This window comes from Acomys russatus, chromosome 32 (genome assembly GCF_903995435.1).
Source record: "Acomys russatus chromosome 32, mAcoRus1.1, whole genome shotgun sequence".
NCBI classification, from domain to species: Eukaryota; Metazoa; Chordata; class Mammalia; order Rodentia; family Muridae; genus Acomys; species Acomys russatus.
The window spans coordinates 41,598,294-41,619,439 of NC_067168.1; the positions used below are offsets into that span (position 1 = coordinate 41,598,294).

The 21,146-nt window shown below is 46.9% G+C and overlaps 1 protein-coding gene across 2 annotated transcripts in view; it reads right to left on the reverse strand.

Moving 5' to 3' along the window:
* The window catches only part of Tgfbr2 (transforming growth factor beta receptor 2), an 85,928-nt gene that overhangs the window by 59,961 nt on the left and 4,821 nt on the right, over positions 1-21,146 (reverse strand). Inside the window, exon 2 of one of the 2 annotated variants that reach the window (XM_051140773.1) lies at positions 7,267-7,344. The exons of the other annotated variant lie outside the window; for it this stretch is intronic. Within the exon in view, the coding sequence (XP_050996730.1) occupies positions 7,267-7,344 (78 nt within the window). The remainder of the gene's footprint in view (positions 1-7,266; positions 7,345-21,146) is intronic. 2 annotated transcript variants of the gene reach the window in all.

Here is a 21,146-nt window from a genome sequence, read left to right on the forward strand (position 1 = left end):
TCTCTGTGCTAGGGAAGGTCCCTGGACCTTGATGAGCAGCCAACCTAGCCAGTGTGAGCCATCCAAGCCAGTGAGAGATTTGATTTCAAAAGGGGGAGGTGGCATGGAGTGGGTTAATGGCTCCTGAGTTCTGACCTCCATAAGCTCATGTACACGCAAATGTAATACCTTCACATTGTGCGTCTGCACGCATATACATACACAACCACATATACACGCACTCAACCAATCAACGAGATCTCAAAGGATCTAGCAGCCTCAGTTCTCAAGGAGATGGGAAAAGGAAGACACTCTGTGGGTTAAAAAAAAAAAATGACCATGGTGATAAACCTAGCATGGGGAAAAAGGAGGCAAGAGAACTACCAAAGTTATAGCCAGCCTGGGCTACAGTAAACAGAATCTTCAAGAAGAGAGAGCAGAGATGTGGGGGCAGGGCTGGGAATGGAATGGAGGTTTGGGGACAGAAGAAGGGAGCCCCTCTTGCCTTTGGTGTCATTCCTTATGGAAGTGCTGCCCCTGGGGGAATGTGGCTTGTCTGAGGTGGTTTGCTGGCTCTGGCCTTGGTGTCCCTGGTGAAGCAACAGCAGAAAACAACTAAGGACAGGAACTAGCTCTCCTGGTTAAACTCTCAGCCCCTGAGCGACAGCACCAGGAGGTTCTAATAGTGAGAGAAATGGGCCGAACTAGGTCTGCAACAAGTTGCAACCTGCCAGGGTTGGAGTCAGCTGGCTCAGCCTCTCGAAATGCAAATCCCTGGCCCCAAGATGAAAGACTGTGTAAAACAGGAAAGGCTTGCCAAGGTATCAAGTGACCCTTGCTAAGCCCCATTTCAATGACAGCAACATAATGCAGAGCTCAGGGGCTGCGATTAAGTTTGCAGTCAAAGCCCACAGCAGCCTGGAGCAAGGAAATTAATATTTCAGAGAAAACATTGGAGTCCTTTAAATACAAGGCTTTTTTGGAGGGTTCTAGTCACAGCCTGACAAATGCTGCTGAGCTCCCAGGACAGGACAGAGATCTAGACAGCTCACAGCAGGGGAAATCCAAGGCCCCAGGGAAGCCAGTTCTCTACAGGACACATTGATAAAAGTCAAGACCAGTAAAACACAGGCATTCGTCAACCTGAGACTTCTCAAACTGCTCCAGGTTTCTTGCTTTTTCTCTCCTTTTCTGTGTCTCCAGGAGAGGTTTTTTAAAGTTAATATACAAAGCTGTAGGTTTCATTATGACTTTCTCATACAAAGGGGGTCACCATGCTCTGTTCTGATCTGCTCCCCTAGCCTTTCCAGTGGTCCCTCTCACTCCACAACTGTTCAAGCCTTCTGCTTTTTTGTCCAAGATGAGTCAGAGCTATTTATAATCCCATAATCCCCACTACCTTATAGACAGACTGAGACCAGATGTAAACTCTACTCCCACAAAACAATAGTATGTTTTTAACCACCCCCCCGTCTGTCGTCTGTCTGCCTGTCTGTCTCTGTCTGTCTGCCTGTCTGTCTCTGTCTGTCTGTCTCTCTCCCTCTCTCTCTCTGTTTCTCTCTGTGTCTCTCTTTCTGTGTGTGTGTGTGTGTGTGGTGATGTGGTGTGCTGCCTAGTGATGTCTCTGTTTCTCTCTGTGTCTCTCTTTCTGTGTGTGTGTGTGTGTGTGTGTGTGTGTGTGTGTGTGTGTGTGGTGATGTGGTGTGCTGCCTAGTGATGCTCTATTCTCTGCTTTTCACAGCATTGGAATTACAAATACAAACAGCCAGCATTACCCAGGCTCGAGATTTGAACTCAGGTCTTCATGTTACCCATGCCCCCTTAGGATGTGAGGAGAGTGAGATTTGAAAAGATGCCAATAGCCAATGGCTATATGTTGTCCTTTCCAAAGGATGTTTCAGGGGCTGGAGAGATGGGTCCATCAGTACGACCCTTGTCATACAAGCAAGATGATGGAGTTCATCTCCAGCACCCACCTGCTTAGCAGTCCCAGCACTGGGCATACAAAAAACAGAAGCTGCCAGGAACCAGCTGGCCATCCAGCCTAATGGAGCCAGCAGGCTTTAGGTTCAGCGAGGGACTCCAGCCCCATTCTCCACATCCCCAAGATCTCCCAGGTAGGCATCCAGAGAAGGAACTTGTGGCCTCCAGTTCACTATGTAGCTACGGACCACTTTCGATCCTGGCATCCTCACTCTCCAGAAAGCTGGGGTTCCAAGCAAGTGTGTGCTACCCCACCCAGTTTATGCCTTCCTGGGGATGGAACCCAGGGCTTCACACATGTTAGACAAGGGTGCTAAACTCCACCCCCAAGGAAACTCTACTCTGTGGATAAGTCTCCAAAGCCTTGCTCATTTTTGTTAAAATGCCAATGAATGGAAGGTGTTGAATGCAGAAAAATGGTCTTTTTCTGCTGTAGGACACTGCTTAAAAGTCTTGCCATTGCTGGACACATGGTCATTTGTTCATTTGTACCCTCAGTGGGTTTGGCTGAGTCAGTGTTTTTAATCCTGGCTTCCTATCAGAAGCATCTAGGGTGTTTTGGTTTGGTTTGGTTTGGTTTTTAATATTGCGATGAAGCCAGAACCCTGCTCACGCCAGCGAGCCAGCACTCTTGTGGGTTTGACTAGGCAATGGAATTTACTCTAAAACTTTTCAGATGAGTTGGATGTACATCCAGGGTGGGAAATTAAATACAGTTCAGCAGAGGACATAGTCTTGGGCCTGGGGTGAGGGACTGCTCTGTTGGTTACGTTCTATTCTGCAAGCACAACAGCCTGAGTTCGAGCCTCAGACTCCATGTAAAGCTGCTGGGCGTGGTGGCGTGGTTTGTAATCCCAGGACTGAAGAGGAGGAAACAGAACGGCCCTGGGCTTGAGTCTCAGCAGGTCTCCATTCCACTGTGAGCTACAGGCCAACGGAAGAGCCTGCCTCAAAAAGAAGCTGGAAGGCATTTCTGGGGATGACACAGGAAGTCACTCTCCAGCTAACAGTGAAATGAACATACATGTGTAGGCATACCCACCCTCACACATGTGTATATCCAAATGCTTACACACACAGACACACACAGACACACACACACATACACACACACACACACACACATACACACACATGGCTCAGCAATAAAGAGTACTTGATGCTCTTGCAGAGGACCCAGTTCTAGTCCCAATTCCACGGGATCCAACACTTTCTTCCGACCTCCGTGAACATCAGGTGCACACATGGCACACACATACACACACATGCATGTAGGCCCAACACCTGTACACATAAAATAAAATAAATGAATCTTTAAAAAAAAATTACAAAATACACATGGGAGAGAGGGAAAGAGAGGCTGGGTCTATACAGAGCGATGAATCTGACAAAGGTACATCAGGGCCTACCAGGGAGAGGCTGCCCACAGCACCTCACATCCCCCAAGTGTCTGGAACACAGCACACTGCATTGGTGTAATAGCTCCAGAGTTTTACACAGGTGTGGTCAGGCCCAACCCAAAGCATCTTCCTACATGACTCAGCTTCTATTCCTGTTTCAGGGATAGGGCAGGTATAGAAAGACATGACCCCAGGGCTTTTCATTTTCACTGTGTCCGTTCTTCTTCAAAGATTACTCTGGGCAAATTCTTCAGAATGAATTCTGCCAGTTGCCAGTTGTGATCTTTTGAAAGGGTGTAACTCCTTAACCAGTCCTGAGAGCAGACAGCAGGACACCAAGGAGCTTCATGTGGGCCTGGAGGATTGATAAAGCTGAACTTCTCTTTTTAGTTAGGGTTTGTTTTTTTGGAAGTTTGTTTGTTCGTTTTTTCATGAATGTGCCTTGGTCCAATCAAACTCATCTCCCATTCCCCAACTCCAACTCTTAGGTCCTTCTTCTGTCCCCTTTCCACCTCATGTCCTCTTTCAGATAGATAGATGATAGATAGATAGATAGATAGATAGATAGATAGATAGATAGATAGATGATTGACGGATAGATAGATTAATAAATAGATGAATAGACATACAATTGACATATGGACAGAAAGACAGATGAACAGATGAGATAGATAGATAGGTAGATAGATAAATATATAAATATTGAAATGGTGCATGGAAATATAGATATCTAGTTATAAATACCCAGTCGGAGTTGTCTGAAAGCATGTGGATGTTGGGCTATGCATTGTAGCCTGGGCAGCCTAGCAGGGTTGCCTTCAAGCCTCATGACCTGAGTTCAAGCACCAGGAAGAATCCACATGGTGGAAGAAGAGAACAAAACTGACTTCCAGAAGCTTTCCATTTGTTCTCTGACCTCCACACGCATGCACGTACATACACGTACCAGCCACACACATAAACAAATAAATTCAGTACAAACAATTTTAAAAACTAAAACGTGTCTTGAGGTCTAGAGATATGGTTCAGCTGGCAGAGTACTTGCCTACCATATACAAAGCTTTGAATTTGGTCCCCTGCACCAAGTAAAGACAGCAGACTGTAAATCTTAGCGCCCAGGAGGGAGAGACAGGAGAAACAGTTGTTCAAGGTCATTCTTGCCTACATGGAGAGTTCAAGGCCTGCTACTTGGGACAGCATGTGAGAGTTTGAATAAGAATGGCTCCCATAGGCTGTGAATGTTGGTTCCCAGTTGGTGGAAATGTTTGGGAAGGATTAGGAGGTGTGGCCTGGAGGTGTGTCAAGGGATGGCCTTTGAAGTTTCAAAAGCTCATGACATTCTTAGTGTCTCTCTCTCTTCTCTCTCTCTCTCTCTCTCTCTCTCTCTCTCTCTCTCTCTCTCTCTCTCTCAGTCTGGTGGTTGTCTAAAGACATAGGCTCTTAGCTGCTGCTCCAGAATCTCTCCTGCCTGTCTGTTAACATGTCGCCCACCATGATGGTCTACTGCTACCTTCCCATGATCCAACAGAAAATGGTTCCTCAGGTCAGAGGTGACAGCTGTGTATATATTTGTTGTTCAGAAAAAGCATAAGGCCGCAAAGACATAACACAAACATGGTACATTGTAAGTCACCACATCCCTGTGATTTAGCTTACTTCCTTAGGCTTTGTGTTAGTTCTCAATCCTTTGACCAGTCTCTACATTCCAATCTGAAGAAAGGCCATTTCTTTTCTTTTCTTCTTTTTGTTTTGTTTTGTTTGAGATAGGATTTCTCTGTGTAATAGTTCTGGACTCACTTTGTAGACCAGGCTGGCCTTGAACTCACAGAAATCTGCCTGTCTCAGCCTCCCGAGTGCTGGGATTAAAGGCATGCGCCACCACACTAGGCGCAAAAGGCCATTTCTGAACTGTTGGAATTCAATATTGTTGTTTGTGCAGTGACTTCTTCCTTAATAGAAAATCAGTATGTAAGGATTCTATAAAGAGGATTACCCCAGAAAACTTAAAAATAGGCAATCTTTTCAAAGAGAGAAGTGAATAAAAAGTAACAGTGAAATTCCCAAGAATTTGAGGAAAATTGTGGCAATGCTAACATGAACCCATTAATCCAGTCATTGCTTAAGGAAGCTCAGCCTTAATGGAAAGTCGCCAGCAGGAAGGAAGCTCACGAGGCCCCTCCAGCTCACTCGAGCCACAGGAACCTCGCCCTGCCGATGACTGGCAGAAAAGGAGAGAATGAAGCCACTGTCACCAAGGCTCATTTAACCAAAAATAAATAAAATATATTGACTCAACTTCTCCTTTTTTTCTTTTTAATAATAACACTTCAGAAAAGTGATCTGTAGAGAAATGAGAGTGCCAATTAGCCTGGTAAACTGGCAAGGCATGCACTGTCTGCTGGCCACTTGTTCTTCTCTAAAGAGAGACTTGCTTTATTGGTTTTTATTTATTTACATGTGTGTGTGTGCGCGCGCGTGCGTGCATGGGTGTTTGTGCGTGTGCGCGCATGTGTGTGTGCGCGCGCGCGTGTGTGCACGTGTGTGTGTGCGCGCGTGTGTGTGTGCATGTGTGTGTGTGCGCGCACACGCGCAAGCACCCAGGGAGTCCAGAAGAGGCTATGAGATCCCTGGAGCTAGAGTTACTGCTAGTTATGAGCCACTGGGTGTGGGTGCAGGGAACTGACCCCCACGTCCTCAGTAGCAGGAAATAGTTCTTATACACTGTTGCACCTCCCCAGCCTTTAGGTCATTCTTTATCCCGTGTCCTTTGGAAACACCCCAGCTCTAGGCTGGCTGTGCTACCCCCTCAAATGCCATCCAGTTTCTATCTAAGCAACCTGACGTGCCAGGCATCTCTCGTACTCACTTTCTGCCTCTGAAACAACTTTATTCTTCACATCTTTATTTAGAGATTCAAGGTTGAGAAGCCATGGGAAGGGCAGACAGAGTGGATGGCTGCCTTTTAGGTCTACTTGGTTATGACCTGCTCCTTGTTAGACATGTTTGTGTTCCCCGATGTGCTGGGCACCCAAAGATCTGGGAAAAGGGGTGGGGTGGGGGCCAGGGGAGGAAGGATCACAGAATGGCAGCAACTAGCAGGGTTACGTGTTTTCATTTATCTATTTATTTTTGGTATTTTGAGGCAGGGCTCCTGTAACACAGGCTGGCCAATAATTTGAACTTGAACTCCAAGCCCTCTTTTCCTCCACGTGCCAAGTGCTGGAAATCTAGAATTGTCCCACCTCTGCCCAGCATGGCCCACGCACCAGCCTTTTGTAGATAAGAACCTATGTCTCTTGGCAATAGTGCTGCATCCTCACCAGGGCAAACCATGTGGGCCCAGAAGAGAGGCTGCCCCACGGTCAAAGACAAGACGGCTCTGTTTGAACTCCACAAAGATGGGACGGAGAGGCGAAACCCTCGAAGAAGTGAGCCTGAAGGAAGAATGCCTCCAGCTTGTTCACTTTCAAAGCGAGAAGATGCCTTCTGGCCTCAGTCCCCCACGCCCACCCCCACTGTATCTGCAATCTAGCTACAAGTATGTGAAAATGTGATAGGAGCATAGACATAGACAGCTTAAAATCATGCACTCATGCATATGGTTGAGGATGGGTCTGTACACATCATTCAGGGTCCACGGAGGCCAAAAGAGAGTCTTGGGTTCTCTGGGGCTGGAGTTACAGGTGATTGCCATCTGCCCTCTGTGGGGGCTGGGTACTGAACTCAGGTCTTCTACAAAAGCAGCATGCACTCTTAGCCGCCGAGCCATCTCTCCAGCCCTACAACCATACATGTTTTTATTTTCTTTCTTTCTTATCTTAGGCTTACTTATAAATTAAGCAGTGGAAGAACATAACAGCTACAAGTGATAGAAAGATGAGAAGACAAAATCAGAGTACGTTACAATGTTTCAGTGGGTGGACAGTCCTATTACAGCTTAGGCGGATGGTTGGTACGTCCTTCGGGGCCTCTAGTTCCACGTCTGTAAAACGGAATGGAGAATGAGACCCTCTCAGAGGGCGTCTCGAGACTTAAAACGGCATGCAAATGAATACATTTTTTTTTTTTCAATTATCAAAGTGTGGCATTCATGGAAAAGATTAGACCCAGACTATTACAGCCAGGTATAGTTAACAGGTTGTCAGACTGTAGCCCCCAGCCTGGCTGCTCTTCTCTGTCCACTTCTCTGTCCTCTTCTCTGTCCACTTCACTGAGAATAAAGTAGTTCAAGCTGATTCTTTGTCTTGTTTTTCTGGCCTGGTTTCCCACCTGCCTACAGAGGGGGATAAATATTCACTTTGGAACATCTGTGTATGGTGTTGGGACACCTAAGCTCAGGGCTCCCAGATGCTAGGCAGACAATCCACTACTGAGCTGTTTTCCCAAGCCTCACAACAGCTTTGCGTTTAATATTCATGTTTTCGTTTTAGCGTTCATTTTAAATATTCATTTCATAACTGTTCGAACAATGAAAGACATTTAATGTGTTCCCAGGCTACATGGAACAAAGATGATGGCTCGGCTTGACGGTCAACTTGGTGGGATTCAGAATTGTCGGGGAAACACAATTCCCAGTGTGTCTATGAGAGAGTTAGCTGAGTGTAAAAGGCACCATCTCAGGTCTGGGGCCTTGAACTCAGTGAAAAGGAGGAGACCAGCAAATACCAGCCTGTGTCTCTCTCTGCTTCCTGACTGTGGGCATCACCATGACTCCAGCACCTTAAAGGACAGAAAATCCAAACTGTGAGCCCAAATAGACCTCCCTCCCTCCCTCCCTTCTGAAATTGCTGTTATCAGGCATTTTGTCACGGAAGTGAGAAGAGTGACAAAGAGAGGCACTTAGCTCACTAACATGGCCCTGCTGTGTCCCTGGTTACTCCAACAGCGTGCATCCAGCCCTCTGGGAAAGCAGTTTGAGCTCTGCTTCGAATCAGTGCACCTGTGCCTTATGACCTGTCCATTTTCCTCTAACCTTATGATCCTTCCATTCAGAGAGCATGAGAAACAAGTAATGGACACCTCGGTGATATCACAGTAAAGGATTTACTAGAAGTGACCCAAGCTCCCCAGGGCTACCCGCAAAGGCACTGCTGCTGATAAACCCCATTACAGTGCCGATCACAATCTGCTAGCCGTATCGGAGGCTGCATATTGTTTCTCATTTCCCTTCCCAGAACTTGTAAAAGAAGAACATCTGAAGGAATAGTCAGAGAAGTATGGGGCTGTTTTGATTGGCAGAGCGTGACTCACATAGACATCGGATACCTAGGCAGTTGTTTTTTATATACAAGGAGTTTCAGGGGATGGGAGATGACTCAGTCAGTAAAGTGTCTGCCATGTCATCAAGAAGCCATGAGTTCAGATTCACAGTAGCCAAATAAAAAGGCTGGGTGGGCATGGCAGTGCTTCCTTACAATCCATCGCTTGGTGAGTAGAGATGGAGGACCCCTGGGGCTGGCTGACCAGCAAGGCTGACCTAATTGATGAGCTTCAGGTTCAGTGAGAGACTGTCTTAAATAATAGTAGTAGTGGTGGTGGTGGTGGTGGTGGTGGTGGTGGTAATATACAGGGCAATAGACACACTCAACATTGACCTCTGGTCTCCACATGCTTACACACACACACACACACACACAGAGAGAGACAGAGAGACAGAGACAGAGAGAGAGAGACAGAGAGACAGAGACAGACAGAGAGAAAGACAGAGAGAAGAGAGAGAGACAGAGAGACAGAGACAGAGACAGAGAGACAGAGAGACAGAGACAGACAGAGAGAAAGACAGAGAGAAGAGAGAGTGACAGAGCGAGACAGACAGACAGACAGAGACAGACACACACATACACAGAGAGAGAGAGACAGAGACAGAGAGAGAGAGACAGAGAGACAGAGACAGACAGAGAGAGAAAGACAGACAGAGAGAAGAGAGAGTGACAGAGCGAGACAGACAGACAGACAGAGACAGACACACACATACACAGAGAGAGAGAGACAGAGACAGAGACAGAGAGACAGAGAGACAGAGACAGACAGAGAGAGAAAGACAGACAGAGAGAAGAGAGAGTGACAGAGCGAGACAGACAGACAGACAGAGACAGACACACACATACACAGAGAGAGAGAGACAGAGACAGAGAGACAGAGACAGAAAGAGAGAGAGAGAGGAACTATATAAACATACATGTGACATGTACATACGTATGTACACCAAGAAAAAGAGAATAGGTAGAGGGGGAAAGCTGCTGTCACACATCGACAGAGACCCTAGCAATAGACTTGGTTCATGGGAGTTAAAAGTTGTAGCTATGATTCAAGAAGATAACATTGAGCTGCTAAGAAACTAGAACTGGATGCCAGCAACTCAACTGTCACATGGGTAGCCCTGCTTATCGAAAATAGGTCACAAAACCAAAAGTCATGTACGGGTGGGGTAGGGGAAGGGTGACAGTGGTAGGAGGAAGAGTAAAGAGAATGGGAAGAAATTAGAATGCATTTTGTGTATCACAAAATCATCAAATATCAAACTTGAATATTATTTAAAAGAAACTAGGTGCTCTGTGCCCTGGAGGCTCCCTAGGCATCTCATCAATAAGTATGTGAGAGGTGACAATACCTAGCAATGCCCTGACCAGTGTAACTGATTATATAATGGCCACAAGCATCCTCACCAACACCGTCATTAAAATATTGGTAGCACACGCCTTTAATCCCAGCACTCCGGAGGCAGAGGCAGGCGGATCATTGTAAGTTCGAGGCCAGTCTGGTCTACAAAATGAGTCTAGGACAGCCAAGAGAAACCCTGTCTCCACAAAAAAAAAAAAAAAGTATAAATGTTTTGGCAGTTTTAAAAGATAACTAATGGTGGGTGGGTGGGTATGTCTATGGTAACCCTCGCGCGTACCGCAGACATACCACCCACCCCTCACTCCCACAATTGTACCCTCACATATACCATGAATATACACATAAATGTATATCCTCACAGATACCATAAACACATGTCCAAATCAATCAACCAATCAATTAATTAGAAGACAGAACATTAAGAATGCAATATTAGAAGATAAGAGAGACCCAGTCTGGCCTGTTCATGTCCTCATGATTGGATCTGCAAGGCACTGTCTAGTGTGTAGACCAGGCACACAGAGGACTCTGACCTTAACAGGGAAGGGAAGTCCTGTGGTCCCTGAAAATTCAGGGAGAGATCCCACCAGAAGCTGGGCCAAGGGAGCGCCAATAGACAGAAATATGTGCGGACTGATTACGGAAAGTCAGAGGTGCCCAGGGAGACACCAGAGGAGAGTCTTTGAGAGAAAGTTGGCGCTGCTGCGGTTACTGAACTGGAGTAAAACTGAAAGCAATTGGCTCTGCCTCGCACACAACGGGTTTCTGCTGTAAATGAGAGCCTCACTAAAGGGTCCAGGCTCCAAGGATCACAAGTCAGGCTCATGACGGTGTTGAGATTCAATGCAACAGAAAGCAGCAAGAGAAAAATGGTGGAAACTTTCCCATCCTTTTTTCTTTTGAGGCACGTACAGTTCCGATGGCAAAGGTTAAAAAAGAAAAAAAAAAGTGAGAAAAGAAAATGACTGGAAAGGTCAGAAACGTCGTCCCGAGAACTGCTCACTGCTCCAACATTACTTGAGGGTGTTTATAACTGACAAGACCTGAGAATTCCAGAGGGTGGAAAGAGCCAGGGTTTAAACATTGCCTTAGGATTGAGGAAAACACAGAAGTGGTGGCACACTCCGAACAGTTTAAAGTCTGGGTAAAGTTTTGGGAGTTCTTCTTGAGCGTCAGGTCAGCAAATTAAGTCCCTCTAAACAAAAGAGGGGGATTGGAAAGGGGTTGGTTAGGCTGGGGAAAGGCCTCAGAGGGGGAAGGGGTGATGGATGGACCTGAGTTTGGTCTCTGGGGCCCACACAGTGGAAGCCGAGGCTGTGCTCTCATGTGTTTCACTCTGAGCTCCACATACTCTCTATGAGATGCCTCCTCCTTTCCCCACCATATCCAAGCCAAATAAACAAACAAACAAATAAATAAATAAAATAAATGTTTATAGAAAAACATTTTTATGTTTATTATGTCAACTATGTAAGTAAAGAATTTTAAATGTAGCAATATTGAGACATGGAGGAGAACCAACTTCTTCATTAATGACTAACTGTCATTAATTTGTGAGTTTTCTGGCATGCACACAGGTGGCACTGAGGACGGAGGCTGATACCACACAGTTTCCTTTTTACATATTTGCAAAGCGGGTGATATCGAATGACCACTTGCTCCAAGCATTATAGTTCCAGAGAATAAAGTATGAACATGATCTATGGTCACATGAGAGTCCTACCTATACTTGGAGATGAGAGATGGCTATGAGAATAAAGGAAAAAAATGTGAAGACCTGAATTGTATCTCAGCACCATGTAAAACGCAGAACATGGTGGAGTGCATTTGGCTTTCTTTTGTTGTTTGTTTTTGTTCCTATTGTGAATGTTTCTTTCTCTTATCAAATAGATGGGTTTTTTTTGTTTTGTTTTTTTCAAATAGATGGTTTTATTAATTTGCTGACAGTGTATTTTTTGATCACATTGGGTGGTATGTATTCCTAATATAAAGCTGGGCCGGTAGAGACTGGTGGATGCCCTGTGCTCTCTGGCCGACTAGGATAGTGAGAGACCCCAGGGTGGATGATGTCTGCGGAATGAAATTCAAGATGTCCCCCTACATTTGCATACATGTGCACCTGAACACAGATTTACACGCATGCACACAGATTTGCACACACACACACACACACACACACACACACACACACACACACACACATCCTCACCAAAATACTCCTACTCTGTCCCTAACAAGAATCTGCGAACTAAACAGAAATGCAATTACAGGTCTCAGCAGCTCCTCCCCGGCCTACAACAGAAGTCTGGAAGCTGCCAGGCCACGGCAATGTCTGTCTTCCCTAAGGGTATTTTAAGAAGAGGGATGGTGCAATCTCTGAAAGGCAACAGGACACTAACTATACCCACACTCACTCCCTTTCCTTCCCCAAAACACAAAAACACCCCTTGGGTCTTGGTCAACACCCAGCAAAGTCCTTGATTTTTCCACCCTGGGGAAAACTTTCTTGGACATTTTATGGACTCAAGGGAAGATCAGAACCAAACACTAGAATTGACAAAGAGAAAAATGGCATTACCACCAAAGCGGGCGAGGCTGTCTTAGCAAGGCATGAGTTCCGGCTGAAGCAAACCTGCTATTTCTTCACTCTGCCACTCACACACCTGCAGCAGGGAATTCTCAAAATAACTGCAGCAATGCATTTTTAGATTCTCTTTGGTAACAGTGAGTTAAAAACTCCAGGGAAAGGCGGCTGCCACCTGTGAGGATTTGGGACGCTTTCTGTTTGTATTAGTTCAGGATTTAATAAATGTTTTCTAAGACAAATTGCTAATTTTCTCTATTAGCATAAAGAATTACATGTTTCCGAGGGCTGGGGGAGGTAACTCCGTGGCTAAGGGACACAAGCAGGAGGACCTGAGGTGGCATCTCTAGAAACAATATTAAAAAAACAGACACCGGGAGGGGGGGAATGGAGGGTGGAGGTGGGGGGGTGGAGAGATGGCTCAGCAATTAAGAGTGTGCACCATTCTTGGAGAGGACTTGATTTGATTCCCAGCACCACTGTTGGGCAGATCACAACTGCCCATAACACCAGCTCCATGGGATGATGTCTCTGGCCTCCATGGGCACCTGCACTCACATGCACACATCCACACAACGAAAAACAATTTTAAACCCCTTTCTAAAAGCCAGGCATAGTGACGACTTGTCATCTCAGTGCTGAGTGGTGGACTGTGGCTCCCTAGACCAGCAACCTAAGCCAAAAGGACAATTTCCAGGTCAGTGAGAGATCTGATCTTGTCTCAAAAACCTGGTGGGGGCTCCGGAAGACGGTACAGCAGGTAAAAGCATTTAGCTAGTGAGCGCCAGGGCCTGAGTTCCACGCACCTCTGCAGTGCAGCAGCAAAAGCAAGAGAGACCCCCCCTAAGAGGAGAAGACTGACCCCTAAGCTGCCCTCTGACCTCCACAGAGGCACTGTGGTAGGCATGCACAAGCTTTCCATTCCCTGGTGCTTGTGCATACATGCTCATGCACTCGCACTCACACACACACACACACACACACACACACACACACACACACACGCACACACACAGGGAAAGGGAGGGAAGAAGCAGAAAATCACACCCAATTCAAAACAAGCCCCACCGAAGCCAACACTCAAGCAGGTCCCTGGACACCTTCCTGCGGCTGGTGCCTCAGTCCCCTCCCTCTGTCTGTCTCTCTGATCTCAAAATAAGGGTCAGTCCTGGGTTACCTTTCATTTAAGGTCAAGGTCTTGCGGTAATTACACATTTCCAACTTTGTTTCTCCTTGGCACAGGACTGGAACGTGAGGCAAGTGATGAAGGGTTTTAGTTGAACCTGAGGTAGGGGCGGGGGCTGATGGAGGACAGGCTTTTGTTTGGTGATGCCATGGTGCAGACTCCAGTCTCTGTTTGTAGCAGGGGGAAGGAGGAGGAGGAAGAAGAGCAGGAGGAGGAGGAGGAGGAGGAGGAGGCATTCTTAAATATATCTCCTAAGGCAGAGAGTGAACCCTAGCATTATGCACAGCGTCAGATCTCGAGGAGGGTGATGTTTATGCATGTTAGAGACACTCTGTTAAGAAACTAACCCATGATTAAGAATAGAAATTCTGCTGCGAGAGTGAATACCTATCTAGAATTATTTTCATGGTATGTACAAATCACAAATGCCACAAATAGAAACCTTTAGAGAAAAATAAATATTTTTGCCCACTAGTGGCTTGACAAACTTCTCTGAATATTTTCCTATATTTCGTACATGCTTTTTGATCATTTTTCCCAATGATCTTGTAATATCTTCTAATGTGAGAAAAAATCTTCTATCCTCCATCTAACACCCAAATCAGAATAATGTATCATTTGCTATTTTTTCCAAAACTTACTTTTATTTATGTATATGTATGGGTGTCTGTGTGGGTATGTGCCTGTGAATGCAGAATCTGTGGAGGCCAGAAGAGGGCCTCCTATTTCCCTGGAACTGGAGTCACAGTTGACTGTTAGCTGTTCAAAGTGTGTACTGGGAACTGAGCTCAGGTCCTCTGGAAAAGCCGTCTTGGAGGCATGTTCTTCAATAATTTCTTGCTAATTTATAAAACTGTCTTTCCACTTCCTAATCCATTATAGGCGATGCCATATAAAGACTTTGGTCTGCCTCCAGACCCATCAAAACTTCCAGAAGGACAGCAACGCCCTTGCAAGTCTTCTTGAATTCTGTTTGCATTGATGGCACTTGTTAGCCACAGTCCCAGACCTGGAGCTGGGCTTCTACGCTTCTACCAGGGAAGCCCTGGAGGTTAACAGCCAAACACTTGATGGAAGATCCTCTTGGATGTACCACATGCATCCTCATTTCTGGGCTACAGCCTCAAACTTCCTCCGTCCTCAATATGGCACCTGCCTTACTAAAGCTACTTAATGTCCCCGGGGAGTAAATCCTCTATGATTCTCCTGAGAATTCACCATTTGCAGTACATTGTGCATTTTCACCTTGAGGCCATCCATCAGGCATCACATACATGGTACATGGATCACGCCTCATTTTAGTTCGCCAGGGAAATTAAACAGGATACTACGTTTTAAATGCTGATGCAGTCGACGCATGTGGAATATACTATTATTCTTCTTAACTCCTAGTGTCTTCTCACAGACAGTGAACAGCTTCTATTCACTGAGACAGCCCACGTTCAGCACACTGTACGCACTATGGGTTTAGGTCCCCAAACCAAATCCTCTGAAAGACTTAGCACGTGTGCTTGCTACCGTTTCTGTCAACTAGACACAAACTAGACAAACTGGAATCGGCCTCATGTGAGAAAAGTGCCCATACCAGACTGCCCAGTGATGAGCCTGTGTGGCACCGTCTTGACTGAGGATTGATGTGGAAGGCTCCAGCACACTGTGAGTGGTGCCACCCCTGGGCTGGTGGTCCTGGGTGCTATAAGAAAGCAAGCTGAGCAAGCCGTGAGGAGAGGGCCGGTAAGCAGCACCCCTCCATGGCTATCAGCTCCTGCCTCCAGGTTCCTAAAAGCCTTGAGTTCCTGCCCTGACTTCCCTCCATGAGGAACTGTGGTTTAAAAGTGTAAGCAAAATACACCCTTTACTCTACAAGTGGTGCTCATCGCAGCACTAAGAAAGGATAGTTAGAAGATCCACCTGAGAAAGGTGGCTTGAGTATTTCCTGAGACACGACAGGTGGGGGGGATGGGGAGGCTCAGCATTTCCCAGGCCACAGGATGATCTCAGCCATTGAGAGCTCCTGCCATGGTTAGGAACCATGCCCAGAGGACTCCAGACCCCAAGGAACAGCCACAATTCTGTGTGGAACACAGAGCTTTGGGGCGCGGGGGCAGGTAGAAGGCAGTCATCTGCAGTCATCAGTGAGTGATCCCCCCCACCCAAATTAAATTCATCTTTGTAAACCATTTAGGTCTTTAGTAGATGAAGAGCCACTGTGGCATTCGCTGAAAATATGCACCACGCCTTATTTTCCTCCAGGCATTTGTGTGTGTTCAGCCGAACCTTCATTTCTCCAAAAAGCACACCTTTGCCTTTTTTTTTTTTTTTTTTCAACCTCTCTAAACTGTCCTAAGAGCCCCATTTGAAAAGAATGCTTGAGAAGCCATGGATTGCTCAAATGAAATATTCATAACAGCGGAGAAACGCACTCGCCCTGTACTTATCAACCCGGCTGTGCGGAGGAAATGAAACCAGCTTAGCAGCTGCAGCAGAGTGAGCCCAGCGGCTGATCTCCCGTTCAGTTCCCACAACAAAACTGCCGCTGTATGTATGCCTTGAGTCTCCCTCGCCCTAGAAGATGGCCAAGGTCCTTGCTTTCTTTCACGAATGGGAATGCTCTCCGCTCTGGGGAAACAGGATGCAGCCAACAGATGTAACGTTTGCCCAGTTCTTCTGCACAGGAATGTGGCTCGTTCCTAGCCCACCAGACACTGGAAGGCCCCAGGATTACAATGCCACGGCCCAAAGCAGGGACAGTTAGTTGCATGCCCAGCCAACGCCCAGCTGAACCAAATGTGCCATATCCTTGTGCCTTGACTGACAAACACAACGCCCCATTGGTTGGAAGGCCTGGTTGAAGGTTAGAAGTCTTTGCTTGCTCGAAGACCTTCCCCTGGAAATGGGGGCCTGGTTGGCATGTTGTCTTTCCTCTCTGCGGCCTGTTCCATCAAGAGGGCATGGAGACGGTTCAACAGTTAGAGAGCACAGGCTGCTCCTGCCAAGGATCCAAGTGTGGTTCCCAGCACCCATATCAGACAGCTCACAACCACCTGAAACTACTGTTCCAGCGCATCTGACACCCTCTCTGGCCTCCGCAGGCACCCACATGCACAGGTGCATACTAACGTGCAGAGGTACACATGGACACATAAATAAAAATTAATTTTAAAAGCAGGACACAGAAATGGAAAATTATGTCTTCTAATGAGCATTCTCTCCTCTTTTGTCTTCTCCTCCCCACTCCCCTTCTCTATCCTGACTACCCACTAGAGCAGGGCTTCTCAACCTTCCTAACGCTGTGACCCTTTAATATATGATATACAGGACATCTGATATTTGATCCCAAAGGGGTCACAACCCACAAGCCTAAGGTGTCCAACCAGAGGCTAGGAAGGTCTTTTACAAAATGGCCCAAGCATCCTTGCAGATTGCAGATGTGGGTTTAGGATAGAAAAGTCTGGTGACCCCGATACCCACAAGATGGGCATAAAGGGGGCAGAGCACAGATTAGAACTCTACAGAGTGTCCTTATGCCACGGGCACGCCTGAGGAAAATGACTGCCTCTGAAAGGCCAAAGCATGGGCGCCCTTTGCTCCCGATACCAGGCTCATATTTCAGCTGCAATGCTGAAAATATTTGAAAGAAACTATTCCATCAGATAAACAGTGGGAGGGCCTGCATGCCTGACCTTTCCCAGATAGCATCTCACCAACCACAAGTTCTCGCCTTGAAGCTAATTCCTTCTGATGGCGCACAGCTCCAGTCCTAGGAACAGCCAGCATATGCGGATGCCAGGTCCCCCTTAAGAACCTAGGCAAGAGGCCAGAGGCCAGATTGAGTCAACTGCAGCCAAGAGAGGGGATGGTTGCTCGATGGCGCCATTTAGATGCTCCATTGGGAGAGTGCTCGCTCAGAGTGCACACAGTCATGGGTTCTATCCCACCCCCCCCCCCCCCCCCCCACCCCCCGAGATCACAGAAATCAGCTGTAGCATTGCATGACTGTCATCTCAGTGTCCGCAAAGTAGAGACAGGATGATCAGGAGTTCAAGGAAAACCTTAGCGACATCGTGGTGAGTTTGGGCTTCAAGAGACCCTGATTTCGATGGGATAACAATTGAGATGTAATATGAATAAATTAATAAAATATATTTTTAAAAAAAGAGACTCTGATTCCAGGAGGAGGGGGAGGGAGAGGGGGAGGGGAAGGACCCAGACCAGAACAAGTCACAATCCATCAGGCTACAGTGTGGGAAAAGAGTGTTCCCCTCAATTACAGAGTTTCAAATTAGCTGGACCTCAGAGGTAAATTTTTTTCATCTTCATTAAGTCAAGTTAAATGTATTTTGCTTTCCAGCACCAGAAGTTGTCTGAGCCCCAGGCTTATGTGATGGTTCTATAGACTTGAAATTTAGAGTTTCCAAAACACTTAACTGAACAGGTTGCAGCTGAACTGCTATCGGTATGGAACCCAGGTCACCCTGGTTCCTACTACCATGATGTCACTGTCAGGCCAGGAACCATAAACGACACTGTGCAACACACCCTTCCTGTCTTGATTTTCTGTGGTGCAAAGACCATCAAGAGGTACATGCATATTTCCATGAAAAATGCCCCTGCCACAGAGTACTGTGTACAATGAATGTGCATAAGGAGAAATGCAAAATGAAAGAAAACCTACGGCAGATCATAGACGCAGGGGAACCAATCAGAAGTGATGCATCGAGGGCATTAGAGGTGCAAAGGTTCCCCACCAGCACCACCAAATATGACATATCTTTGGCCCTTCCAGCTTCCTATCAAGAGCCACTTACACACACACACACACACACACACACACACACACACACACACACACACACACGGTGAATGCCAGTAGCCTCCATCTATTTATAAAGCAGAGAATTGTAGGGATTATCTTTTCGTTTCCTTCCTATGATCAAAGTGAGTAAGTAATGTCACTGTTCTTCCTTTTTTTTTCTTTTCGAGGCAGGGTCTCTCTGTGTAGCCTTGGCCATCCTGGACTCACTTTGTAGACCAGGCTGGCCTCGAACTCACAGCGATCCACCTGCCTCTGCCTCCCGAGTGCTGGGATTAAAGGCGAGGGCCACCACGCCCGGCTCTTCCTAACTGCTCCTCAAGATAAGCCTAGGTGTCTGCGCAGCTTCCTGAGTTGCTCAGCAAACCCCACACAGAAACCCAGTGATCGTTCGCTCTCTTGCCCACTCTCTTGCCCCGTCAGAGGCCACAGGTACCTGTGGGAAGGAGGAGGGAGAAAACAAGCTGTGGACGCCATGTTGCTACTGCTCAGCCCTGGCCTGGTTCTGAAAACCACAGCTTCAGCTGTCCACGAGTCCATAAGAGCTGGAACACAGAACCTAGTAGGGTGTTACGGTTAAACTTTTATGTAGCCTTTGGCTGCATATGCCGAGCTGGGGACAGGAAGTACAGTTCCCTGCAGCCTATTTAAAATGCCTCGGTGGTTTGCATCTGACCTGAATAATCCCCAGGATACTCTATGATAGACAGCCAGTGACGGAGGGCATACAGTCCTTAGACACATTGCTCAGAGACCAAACCACAAAGCCTGGGGTGAGAAGGAAACGTAAACATTCAATTCATGATGGGCTCGGCCTGTACTTGAAATGCTAAGGCAGGAGGATTGATCCAACTGTAAGGACAGCTTAGGCTATGCAGTAAATAAATTCCAGGCCACAGAGTGAAACCTTGTCTCAACAAACAAACAAATAAACAACACCAAAATACCTGACAAAGCCTGCATTTAAAAGAGGGGTGCCATGTCCTCTAATCCCAGCACTCAGGAGGGAGAGGCAGGTGACTCTCTGTGAGTTTGAGGCCAGCCTGGTCTACAAAGTCCAGGATAGCCAAGGCTACACAGAGAAACCCTGCCTCGAAAAATGTAATTCAGTGTTATACTTTGTGATTACTGTCTCCTTTCTACAATCTTTGAGGGAAAAAAAGAGAGAGAGAGAGAGAGAGAGAAAGCGGGGGGGGGGGGGGGGGGGGGAGATATCTAGTATTCCCAGGGTAATTTTGTAGGTGAAAACTTTTCTAAAGTGTCATGGTTTTAAGGGCTCTATAGTCATTTAAAAAACATCAGAAATCAAACATCTTTTTTATCTTTGGTCAGAATATAGTAACCAATTACACAGCATAGAAATCACCAAAACTGCGCCCTGAGGCACAGGCCTGGAGGCTTGGCTATTAAGGGCTGAGGCAAACGCAAAGCAGCCTGTAAGGCTGTTTTTCCCCAGGGGACTTTAGTTGAGACCCTAGTACAAAATTCAGAGACAAGTGAGGGGAGGGGGTGCATAAAGCCCTGGGTTCAATCACAGGTGCTACAAAGCCACATTCGTTCAGATACGATCACTCACAACCAAATGCCCAACATAGCAAGGACTGCCTAGGTATTAAAGACTGTCACCCTCTCCCCAGCAGGATGAAGAGAGGCTTAGCCCAGCCCTTCCTGAGAGCAGCTGACCTGTCAGCCTGGGAGATGGGCGTCAGAGTGACAGACCTTGCTTGTCTTTGAGGGGCTGCAAAGCTCCGTGGACTAGGGGACCACACAAAGATGACGGCTGGCTGCTGCTAGGAACTAGAAGAGGACCGAGGAGAAGGCACTTGACTCACCTGGCACGTTGAAAGCAGGTTTCCTTATGAGGCCCAAGGTAGGTCTTCAAAGATGAGAAAAAGAAGTGAGATAGAAGGTCCAGAGAAAGGCAGCAGAGAGGGGATGGAGGGACAGCTGCCTAAACTGAGGTCTGGAATGTTCTAGAGGTAACCAACCTTCCTAACGCTGTGACCCGTTCAGACAATTCCACATGTGTGGTGACCCCAGCCATAAAATTATTTCATTGCTACTTCATAACTATAATTTTGCCACTAGTAAGAATCAGAATATCCCATACGCAGGATATCTCACACATGTGCCCCCAAGGGGACCGCAACCCACAGGTTGAGAAACACTGCCATAGGCCTTGGTACGATGCAAAGTCATAAAGAAGAGGGAAGATGAGGCCTTTGTCAGGTGTGACTGAAGGGTTCAAAATGACCAGACCCATCTATGGGGGGGAGGGGGGAGAGACACATGAACATGGGGCTAGGCACTTGAGAGTGTTATTTTATCCCACCCAACCACAAGTCATCCCAGTTTTACACAGTGACAGTGTGTGCCAAGGCCTCCTAGGCCACACAGCCAATAAGGGAGAGGCAGGATTGGAATCCAAGGCAACCTGTGTGGCTCTCACTCTACCTCCAGGTCAGGCAGCAGAAAGGTAGGCTGGACACACTTGGTGCAGCTTGCTAAGAGGAATGAACATGGACCATGGGTCTTCTGGGACTGGCTTGTAACCAGGCGGAGACAGTGGAGTAAAAACAC